This window comes from Pristiophorus japonicus, chromosome 3, assembly GCF_044704955.1.
Source record: "Pristiophorus japonicus isolate sPriJap1 chromosome 3, sPriJap1.hap1, whole genome shotgun sequence".
Classification (NCBI taxonomy): Eukaryota; Metazoa; Chordata; class Chondrichthyes; family Pristiophoridae; genus Pristiophorus; species Pristiophorus japonicus.
Window position 1 is genome coordinate 102,704,854 of NC_091979.1, and position 12,106 is coordinate 102,716,959.

The 12,106-nt window shown below is 42.7% G+C and overlaps 1 protein-coding gene across 1 annotated transcript in view; it reads right to left on the bottom strand.

The window, feature by feature from the left end:
• Nucleotides 1-837: 837 nt before the first annotated feature.
• Nucleotides 838-12,106, bottom strand: part of kcnj3a (potassium inwardly rectifying channel subfamily J member 3a) — a 286,327-nt gene continuing 275,058 nt past the window's right edge. Inside the window, exon 3 of the mRNA XM_070874658.1 lies at nt 838-1,440. Within this exon, the coding sequence (XP_070730759.1) occupies nt 845-1,440 (596 nt within the window). The 3' untranslated portion in view covers nt 838-844. The remainder of the gene's footprint in view (nt 1,441-12,106) is intronic.

The window sequence follows — 12,106 nt, forward strand, 5'->3', positions numbered from 1 at the left end:
GCAGGCTGAAGTAAAATAGTGTTATTTGAGATGATTAAACACAGACCTGCTGTGCAGTCTTGTTACCATAATTCATCTTTTCCATTTCCCTCATCCTTACTGCTGCCAGCACCACCACCTTCATTGTCTGCATACACTCCAAAAAAGCAATATTTCAAAACAAAGCAAAAAAAGTGAGGCCAATAAAACACAAAACAGGAAGAAACCAGATTATTTAAGGCTAAAACTTTCTGTCAAGAGCTCAGTATGCTCTGTATTGCCAGTAGCCTTCTCTAATTTTGTAAGCAAAACATGCATTCAAAAGGACTAGTTTAAAGAGAACATGTTACAATTTGATATATATAAGTATTTAAGATAATAATCATCTTCATTTTAGTTTAAAGCATGAAATCAATCCTCAAAAGATATCCACTCTCTTTTAGGAATACACCCTGCTGGACTTCAAAATCCTATTCTGTAGTACATTTTATGAGGCATAGCAAAGCCTCTTTTTATATATTTTTTGCTACTACTGAATAAATATAAATTTAATATGAGTCATGCAATAAAACTATATGCAAAAGTTGCACATCATTATTGCATGCTATTTGTGATACTACATGCTGATCGATGCTAATATTACAATGTGTTTAAAATGGCTGAGGTCTTGTATCAAAGCGATAAACATTACATTTCACTACAGCTGGTAAATAAACATCTCAGAATGCACGTAGTGCTAATGAAACTTTGCCCTATTTTGTAAATAATAAATGCAGTATATTTGTCCCATTAAACTTTGAAAATTACATTAGAATTGTCTTTGATCAAAAATTAGATTTTAGTGTCCATCAAAAAGTTCCTGAAGTTACGTAAAACGATCAGAATTCATTTTCCTCAGTTTGGGAGGAAGGTTTCCCTCAATCCTTGAACCACCTGCTAATCTCTGTAGCTTTGGTGGCAGGTCAGCCACAGACTGGCTCATTGCGTCACAGGACACCTTACTGGTCTTTGGCACCAGTTTTTCGTCAGAATTCCCAGGAACTGAGCTGATTCGTTGGAGCTTCATTGGCAGATCTCCCATACTGTATGCTTTTTCTGAGGTGGTAGAACTCATTCTTAGCAATTTTTTTGGTAGGTCTTCCCTCCCTGTGATCTTCTGTAGTTTCAGTGGTATCCTGGTACTTAGGTCGTCCAGACTATCAAAGCAGTCCATAGAATCATTTCTATCTGGTATAGTGCCCCTGCTGTTGTTAACAGCTGGGACCATCAAAGGAGAGGACATAAACAGCATTTCCTCTTGTTCTTTTACACTGTATGGTGGTGTTGGAATTTCAAATGTTGCATGAAATTGTGAGTAGTCTACTTTGAAGAATCCTTCTTCCAGAGAAATAACCGGAAAAAAACGATTACCCCAAAGAACTTCATCTTCTGTGTATGATGTCCTAGCTTGGCATGTCATGCCTAGAGGAAAAATACAAATGTAAATAAATAATTCTGTCAGAATTTAAGCTAGACCTCAAATATATATTATACAATATATAGCTGCAGCATTAATCTGACCACTTGATTCTTAAAATTCGATAGGCAGCTAATTGCTAACCATTATTTAAGTCAAAAACCAGGCATCTGATTACCATTACATCATCAACATTATGTCAATCAATTGGAAATCATTATATCAATTCATTGGATATATTCAAGAGGGAGTTAGATATGGCCCTTATGGCTAAGGGGATCAAGGGGTATGGAGAGAAAGCAGGAAAGGGGTACTGAGGGAATGATCAGCCATGATCTTATTGAATGGTGGTGCAGGCTCGAAGGGCCGAACGGTCTACTCCTGCACCTATTTTCTATGTTTCTATGAAACAGAACCTTGCGATGTTGCATGCTAATAAACAAACCCAATTGTCACCCCACAAATTTTCTCGATCACAATAATCAATCACTGTCGAACACATCACTGGTGTTCAAACCCATTGTATACAGATATAAAGAACTGATATGTTGCTTGCATCACCAGAAAGAAGTAAGTGATCTATAATTAAAATGCCTCTGTTTCAAGTAGAAAAAAGTAGAACAGTTACCTGGTCTGGATAGATCTTCGGTAACTAGGGGAAGTAAGGGTGGCAATTGTGGAGGCTCTGGCTAAAATCTTCCAATCCTCCTTAGATATGGGGTGCTGCTAGAGGACTGGAGGTTAGCAAATGTTACAACCCTTTTTAGAAAAGGTGAGAGGCATAAACCTAACAACTATAGGCCAACATCGGTGATGGGGAAACTTTTAGAGGTAATAATCTGGGACAAAACAAATTGATGTTTGGAAATGTATGGGCTAATACAGGTGCAGTGCCTAAAATCCGTAACCCTCGGGACCAAGGCCGTTCGGATTCCGGGCTTTTCCGGACTTTCGATGTGCTTTCTGACATCACGAATCTGGAAACACCCGAGCCCAGGTTCGGGTATTTCTGGAATCCGGAACGTCAGAAAGTGGGTGGGGAATACCTGCCAAGGAGTTGTTCGGGGTGTCAGGGGCCCAGCAAGGAGGTCATCGGGCGGGTCCCTGCTGAGGAGATCGTCAGGCCAGCCGGGGTCCCGTCGAGGAGGTGTTCTCGTTGGGTGTGGCCCCACCGAGGAGGATTTTGTTGGGCGGGCCGCTGAGGAGGTCGCCATCAGGCGGGGCCCCCGCCGAGGACGTTGTCGGGTGGGCAGGCCCCACTAAGGAGGTTGTCAGGTGGAGCCCCACCAAGGAGATTGCTGAGAGGGCTCGCCGAGGAGGTAAGGGCAGCGGCAGTGAGGCGAGTGGCGGTGAGGCCCGAGTTCAGGCAACGGTGGGTCCCCGAGATCGGCAGGGTCACCAGGTCTGGATTCCGGAACATCTTACGGATTCCGGACGACCCTGCCACCGATCGTTCCGGAGTCCGGATTCCAGAACATTCCGGATTCCGGATTCTCGATGCTGCACCTGGAAATGAAAGTCAGTACAGATTTGTTAAAGGCAAATCGTGTTTAGCTAACTTGATTGAGTTTTTTTATGAAGTAATGAAGAGGGTTGAGAGTAATGCGGTTGGTGTTGTGTATATGGACTTTCATAATGGCTTTATAAACAGAGGTATAGAGTACAAAAGCAAGAAAGTTATGCTAAACCTTTAGAAAATATTGATTAGGCCCCAGCTGAAATATTGCATTCAATTCTGGACATCACACTTTAGGAAGGATGTTAAGGCCTTGGAGCGGGTGCAGAAAGGTTTACTAGAATGGTAGCAGGGATGAGGGACTACAGATTGGCCCAATGTTTACTTTGACTGACCTTTTACTATTTAAGTGTTTCTAAAATATTTTTGGTTTCCCTTTTATGTTAGCCGTTAATCTATTCTCATACTTATTCTTTCCCGCTCTTGTTCCTTTTTTTGATCTCCTCTCTACTTTCTTTATTCAGTTTGGTTCTTCACTGTATTATGAACCTTACAATTGTCATACGCTTTCTTGTTATCTCATTTTAACCTTTCTATCTTCAGTCATCCAGGGAACTCTAGCTTTGGAGGCCCTTCCTTGCTCCCTCGTGGGAATGTGTCTACTCTGTACCTGAACTGTCTCCTTTTTGAAGGCCTCCTGTTCAATTACTGCTTTGCCTACCAATTTTTTATTCAAATGCACCTGGGCCAGATCCCGTTTCAACTCATTGAAGTTAGCCATTCTCCAGTTAAGAATTTTTACACTTGATTGTTCCTTGCCCTTTTCCATAATTATTCTAAACCTGATGATATAATGTTTACTATTCCCCAAATGCTCTTCCACTGAAATATGCTCCATTTGCCCCACTTCATTCCCCAGAACTAGAGCCAGCACTGCTTAATTCCTCATTGGGCAGGAAACAAATTGATCAACAATGTTCTTTTGTACACACTTCAGGAATTCCTCCGCCCTCATTGTCCTTTACGCTATTACTATCGGAGTATATATTAGGATAATTGAAGTCCCCTATTATCACTACTCTAAAGTTCTTGCATCTTTCTGTAATTTGCCTGTAAATTTGTTCCTCTATCTTCTTTGCACTATTTGATGGCCTATAGTGTAAACAGCTGATCTATTGCACCTTAATTCTAACCAAAAGAGTGGTGAAATTCGGTACCGCCCATTTGGGGCGAGGTGGGATATTCTGTGCCAGGCGCGTAAGTCCCGCCTTGGCAGCTAAATTGGGCTTACCGCCCCGAGAGGAAGTGCAGTGCAATGTCGCGCACTCGACTTCCTCTCGGGGGCGGGACTGAGGCGCGAACTGCGTGAATTTTCCAGCGCTATGTGGGGAGGCGCATAGCACGGGCGGGAGGACAGGACCCCTCACTTCCGTTAAAGGGGAGGGCACGCTGCAGACTCTGCATAGGGGAGAAGGGGGCCACCACTACACCATTGAGTAGTGGGGTGCCGTGGCAGCAGCCCAGCACAGAAGTGGAGTGCCCGGCTGCAACATCGCGGCATGAACCCTGCGATTTCAAGAAGGTAAGTTGGCCATTTTTTTAAAATGTTGGCGCCGCGTCTCATCTTTCATTTTTGCCCTGCGAGCAGACTGAAGACCAGTTCGCAATCCACGAGGCTGGCACGGACATTGCCACGGCAGCCTTACATGACGCAACTGAATTTTCACTCTGTGGCGAAAATGGATTGCTGTGCACAGTGATGACATTGTCATCGCCAGCACAGTGGCCCGGGGCACTACTGGCAGGAGCAGGATGACCAGTTAGCACATCCGCTAACTCCCACCGAATTTTGCAGGAGTCAGTAGCGGCCCCGCGCCCCGGGCGAGAAGTTGTTTACACCAGGTCTTTGGTATGTAAGAACATAAGAAATAGGAACAGGAATAGGCCATTTGGACCCTCGTGCCTGCTCCGTCATTCAATAAGATCATGGCTGATCTGATCTTGGGCTCAGCTCCACTTCGCTGCCCGCTCCCCCCCAAACTCTTGACTCCCTTATCGTTCAAAAATCTGTCTATCTTCACCTTAAATATATTCAATGACCCAGCCTCCACAGCTCTCTGGGGTGGAGAATTCCAAAGATTCACTGAGAGAAGTTTCTCCTCATTTCCATTTTAAATGGGCGATCCCTTATTCTGAAACTATGTACCCTAGTTCTAGATTCCACCATGAAGGGAAACATCCTTTCTGCCTCTAAGCTGTCAAGCCCCCTCAGAATCTTATACATTTCAATGAGATCCCTTCTCATTCTTCGAAACTCCAATGAGTATAGGTCCAACCTGCTCAACCTTTCTTCATAATACAACCCTTTCATCTCAGGAATCAACCTTGTGAACTTTCTCTGAATAGCTTCCCATGCAAGTATATCCCTCCTTAAATAAGGAGACCAAAATTGCATGCAGTACTCCAGGTGTGGTCTCACCAACGCCCTGTACAGTTGTAGCAGGACTTCCCTACTTTTATACTCCATCCCCCTTGCAATAAAGGTCAACATTCTATTTGTCTTCCTAATTACTTATTGTACCTACATGCCAACTTTTTGTGTTTCATGTACAATGACCCCCAGATCCCTATGTACCACAGCATTTTGTAATCTCTCCCCATTTTAATAATAATTTGCTTTTTTATTTTTCCTACCAAAGTGGATAATCTCACATTTTCCCACATTATACTCCATCTGCCAAATTTTTGCCCACTCACTTAGCCTGTCTATATCCCTTTTCAGATTCATTCCCACCTATCTTTGTATCATCAGCAAATTTGGCTACATTACACTCGGTCCCTTCATCCAAGTCATTCATATTGATTGTAAATTGTTGAGGCCCCAGCACTGATCCCTGTGGCATCCCACTAGTTACAGTTTGCCAACCTGAAAATGACCCATTTAACCCGACTCTCTGTTTTCTGTTAGTTAGCCAATCCTCTATCCATGCTAATATATTGCCCCAACCCTGTGAGCTCTTAACTTGTGCAGTAACCTTTTGTGTGGTACCTTATCGAACGCCTTCTGGAAATCCAAATACATGTCATCTACTGGTTCCCCTTTATCCACCCTGCTCGTGACATCCTCAAAGAACTGCAGCAAATTTGTCAAACATGATTTTCCTTTCATATACTGACTCTGCTTGAGTGTATTATGATTTTCTAAATGTCCTGCTATTACTTCCTTAATAATGGACTCTGGCATTTTCCCAATGACAGATGTTAGGCTAACTGGTCAATAGTTTCCCACTTTCTGTCTCCCTCCTTTCTTAAATAGGGGCGTTACATTTGCAGTTTTCCAATCCACTGGGACCTCTCTAGAATCCAGGGAATTTTAGTAGATTACAACCAATGCATCCAGTATCTCGGCAGCCACTTCTTTTAAGACCCTAGGATATAGCTCCAGGGGACTTGTTCACCTTTAGTCCCATTAGTTCATCTCGTACTTTCTAGCGATAGTGATTGTTTTAAGTTCCCCCTCCCAATAGCTCCTTGGTTATCAATTATTGGGATGCTTTTAGTGTCTTCTACCGTGAAGACCAATACAAAATATTTGTTCAAAGTCTCTGCCATTTCCCTGTTTCCCATTATTAATTCCCCAGTCTCATCCTCTAAGGGACCAACATTTACTTTTGCTACTCTCATTCTTTTTATATACCTGTAGAAGTTCTTACTTTCTGTTTTTATATTTCTTGCTAGTTTACTCTCATAATCTCTATTATTTTTTTAGTCATCCTTTGCTGGTTTCTAAAAATTTCCCAATCCTCTGGTCTTCCACTATGCATTTGTTTTCAATTTGATACCATCCCTTATTTCCTTAGTTTGCCATGGATAGTTCATCCTTCTCTTAGAGTCTTTCTTTCTCACTTGAATATATCTTTGCTGAGAGTTATGAAATATCTTCTTAAATGTTTGCCACTGCTTATCTACCATTTTACCCATTAATCTATTTTCCCAGTCCACTTCAGCCAACTCTGCCTTTATACCTTTGTAATTGCCTTTAATTTGAGACCTAACTTTCTCACCTTCAAAGTGAATTTGAAATTCTACCTTGCTATGATTCCTCTTGGGATCCTTTATTATGAGATCATTAATTAATCCAGTCTCATTACATATTACCAGATCTAAAATAGCCTACTCCCTGGCTGGTTCCACAATGTATTGTTCGAAAAAACTATCCCAAATACACTCTATGAACTCTTCCTCAAGGCTACCTTTGCCAATTTGATTTGTCTAATCAATATGAAGATTAAAATCGGCCATGATTATCACTGTACCATTTTTACAAGCCTCCATTATTTCTTGATTTATACTCTGTCCTGCAGTGTAGTTACTGTTAAGGGGCCTGTAGACTGCTCCCAATAGTGACTTATTTCCCTTATTATTTCTAAGTATTTCCCCAGGGGGCACCAACAGGAGGCGCAAATGACGCAAATTTCTCCCCCACTGTCTTTGATCCCTCAACTACATCATCCCGCTCCAGTGCTATAATAGTTTATTAGATCAATTCTGCCACCCTTTTTTTTCATTCTCTATTTTTCCTGAATACCTTGTCGCCAGGAATATTAAGTTCCCAATCCTCCCCTTAGTTGAGCTAGGTCTCTGTGATTAAATTTGGCTAGATTATCGTTGATTCTGGATGACATGTCGCTCATACTTTCCCTTGTGAATATTTGGAGTAACTAAACATTTTGAATATTCATTATATTGTGTTCATCCACCCGTAATCCATCCATTTATAAGTGTTCCACTTGTCTTTAATGGAACTAGACCATTAGAAGGAACAACAGCGGCTCGGTCCAGAAATTGGCATGGTCCTGGCCTGCAAGACCATCAGCAGACCAGGGCCATTAGAGAGAGCACGTGCGGTGGCATACCACTGCAGGGAGCAGTGCGTGCTGCTGCAGGAGGGCGATGGCTGCGAAGAGGGCGACTGGATTGGATGTCACCATAACCCAGGTCGGTGATTGGAGCGTGGGCAGGTACAGCAGGAGCGGCGAGGTTGGGATGCAGGAGCGGCGAGGTCGGGGCGAAGGAGTGGCAAGTGATCGTAGAGCAATGTGATCGTGGCCCAGGAGAGGCGTGAGTTCGGGTCCCAGAAGAGGCGAGTGACCAGGGGCGCACGGGCCAGCTCACACTGTGATATGTGTGCGCAGTAGGTCCGTGCAGCAGAGCTGGTCTCCAGTCTTGGTTAACCCTTGCCACTCGACCAAGACCTAGCTTTGGCCAGCCCGTGTGGCGGCTGGTGTTCCAGCCTTCAAGATTTAGTTTGGGATCTGGAATATTAGGTCCTTCATTGAAACACCTGTTAACTCATCCCTTTTTGACGTGGAAGCAGGTTCATCCTTGATATGAGGGACTGCCTAAGAAGACTGAGTGTTGATGAACAATCTACCGTATTCAATTTTCTTAAGTTGTTCTCTCCAGCTCCATGATCATTGGTATTTCTGAATCTCAGATCATGTAAAATGTCATCATTGTGTGGTTACCATCTCACAAGGGTGCCACAATTTCCATTTGCTGTACATTTTCTGAGTCACTTCTGAATATCAGGTCATGTTGAACACTGGCTTCCCTAATGCACTGGGTCATGAAACAGTTATGCAGTACATTTATCAAATCTGACTCTAAAACTACTTGGGTTGACTGAATTCACTCATGTATATAATAACCTTTTTGTTCTCATGTCATCTTATCTTAGAGTAAATTCATTTGTTTCTCGGTTTCCCATGCATAGAACTATTCCTACTCTTTTTCTGTCCACTCTGTTTCTGATATTCCCGTCACACCTTTGTTTCCTATAACAGCCTCGTCTGTCATTTTATTTTTGATCCTTCAAGTATTGATGTTATTATGGTTTTCCTCCTTTCATGACCCCAAGTGTTTACATTTCCTGGTCTCAGATTCATTTCGGTCTCTGGTCCTGAAGTTTCTTGGGATTTATGGTGAACCGGTAAAGCTATTGTGATGGGTGGGGCAGAAATTAGGTGGGACTTCTCAATGTCGGACCACCACCATGTTTTTGATGTTCTGGCGTTTCCTTTGAGGTCAGGGTGGGGTCGTGTTCTTTCATATGTTCCTTTTGCAGCTGGTATCAGAGAAGCAGGCAGACTGGGTGAGATGATGCAAATGGTGGACTTCTTGTCAGTTCCATCTCTGATGCCCACAGTATTTTGCACACCTGCATGAAGTAGGTATGGAATTCTATCAGGTGGTGGAAGAGGGGTCCACCAAATTTGAAAAGGCCAATTTTGTTATGGCAGCCGGTTGTAAAGAATTTGGCTACCCTGAGAGCTTTCTGTTAAAGGGACAAACTTGTTTTAAAAAAAAAGACCTTTTCTCATCTAGACCTGTCAGCACTCCTCCTCAGTGGCTTGCCTTCACCACCGATTTCCTACCTACTCCACCCAAAATAATGCACCCCAGCTATATTGCTACTTGTGTGATTGCCTACCAATTTTATGCAAATGCCCCAGACCCTGGGGATTTGGATGGGTACAGGAGTTCCTGGAGCCAATGAATGCACATCCTGGCCTGTTGTGGTTATGGTGGCGGAACAGGAATTGCAGATTCATGGGGCCTCTATATCAATATCCATCTGTTAACTACCTTGTACCCTGTGGCCAGTTTCATCTGGGATCAGATTTCCTTCCTGCCTTTCCCCCCACTTGTCTACTATAAATGGCTATTGATTCCTTTCTGAATGTTCCTCACATGTTTCTTGGTTTAAGTGCAGCTTGTCTGTCATTTGACAGACCTTTTACTCTGATAGTGTTCCCAGTTATTTATGAAAATAGAATTTTTATTTTCTCACCAGATTGCCAATCAATTACTCATTTACAACCTCAATTTTCTTGGTAAAAGCCCCATCCTTTCCTTTGAATAAATGCTATTTGCATGATTATTATCTAATTTCCAAAGGGTATTACATACATCAAATCTTCAAATCTATATCTAGTATAATAAGCTTTTCCAATTATATTTGAAATCTTTGTATATCACATTTTAAAGTAATCTTTAGTATAATGCTGAAGATTAATGTTATTTGTAGGAAAAAAATGACTGTTTCTAAAGACTAGAGTACAGCATGGATTATGCAGAGTAACTTAGACTTTGCACAATATTTCAATTGGAGAGGAATGATTTTCTCTTTTGTGTGGTTGACTGGTGATACATGTCCATAGGTATTTACTTTTAAAGTGACGCAACTGTATAATAGTGACGTATTTGAAAAAGTCCATCAGACCACTCTACAACTGTAAGAAAAGATTTCTTTAAAGGATAAAACATTAACATACATGCAGTCCCTAAACACTTTACACTGGTGAATCCATACAAAACTCCTGGGGGGAAGGGAGGGGTGCTCAGAGGGAGGAGGAGGTACCACATATATTGAAATATTTACTTACAAAATAATATGTGTATATGCTCATATATTCAATTCAGTTCATAGCTATCAATTCAAAATGAGCTACCCTGTATTTTTAATATATTCCTACTAGTGTAGAAATTCTGAAGAACACAGTAATGAAATATAATTCAGAACATGATCAGAAATGTAATAAGAAATAATGACCTAGAAATTCCCAATCTTACTGCCATGAGTTACCACTGGATGCTGCCGATAGCAGCACTGGCCCTGGATGTGCAAATATGGAGAGCATGACGTCAAGCCTACTTAACGCCATGCTCTGCAAACTTGGACCTTTGCGCTGAGTTTAGCGCTGGATTCCAAGCTCGTTCTGAAAAGCAAGCGTGCAGTGGACTGACAGAAATACTGTCAACGCTTCTTAAAGGGACACTCACATCTTTCAGGTAAGTTTAATTTTTGGACTAGATTTTTAATATTTTATTGCAGTAGTGGCTTGGTGCAATACATGTTGAATGTTTTAAAAGTGTGTAGGAAGTGGTGGTCAGTAACATAGGGAAGGTAAGGTGTGGGACAAATGCTGAAAAGAGATTTGGGGTTGTGATCATTTGTACTGCAGGCGGATTATTACATCACGGATATTCCGGTCAGAAAGGGGCTGCATCCTTCCTTCTGATTCCTCCTCTTCTGCTTCCTCCGCTTCTGTATCTTCCTCTTCTGCGTCTTCCTCTTCCCTCTGCGAGAGGATGCTGTAAATCTGAATTGACAGCATAAAATGCTGGAAATACTCAGCAGGTCAGGCAGCATCTTGACCTGAAATGTGAACTCCGTTTCTCTCTCCACAGATATTGCCTAATCTGCTGAATATTTGCAGCATTTTATGTCTTCTCAGAGGCCCCCCTTTACAATCTGAGGCATTGCAAGCATCCTGCACACTTAAAAAAACTTTTATCAAGTATTGCCACTACTTCAGTAAAAAAAAATTTTTTAATCCAAAAGCTTAAATGCAAACTTACCTGAACGTTGTGTGTGTCCCTTTAAGAGGTGCTGACAGCGCATCTGTGAGTTTGCTTGCAAGCTGGGTTTACCTGGGGTGCTTAGGACCCAGCACTGAACTCAGTGCAAGGGTCGAAGTTCGCCGTGGTGATGTTAAGTCGGTATTCCACGCCAATGGATGTCAACACTCCGTCAATTATCTTTACAGGGCAATATCTCTTAATGGCAGCGCTACCAGGCCTACAAAAATGGAGGACGCCATGGGACCCACCACCAGCTGGTGGAAGAGTGGCAACCACCACTTTATCGACATTATGCCGCACTAATGGGTGGCACAAACCACCCTAATTTCTAGGCTAAAGTGTTTATAACAGACAAATGACTGTGAACCCTGTCAATGTTTTGCTCTATTTTAGTAGCCTGATGCCTTTCACCTCACTTACTTAGGCCGCGATTTCCCTAACACAGCGGGTCCGCGGCGGCGATGTCGGTAGCGGGTCCCGACCTCAATGCTGGCTCCGCCTTCTGCCCAAAATGATTTTCCTGGGATTGGGCTTGTTAAGCCCGCCCACCACATTTGCCGGCCAATTGAAGGAAATGGGTCTGATGATGTCATTTGATGATGCATTGTTAGCTGGTTTCCTTAAAGGGACTATACACAAATTTATTTTGACAGTTGTGCTGTCAGTGTTCTACAGCATTGAGGTTCTGCAAACACTGACAAGCACTGCACACGGCTGCACCCATGCTTTTCCATGACTCCCACAGGGAGGTTCTCTTCCCTTCCAATGGGTGGAAGAGTCCTCCCCAG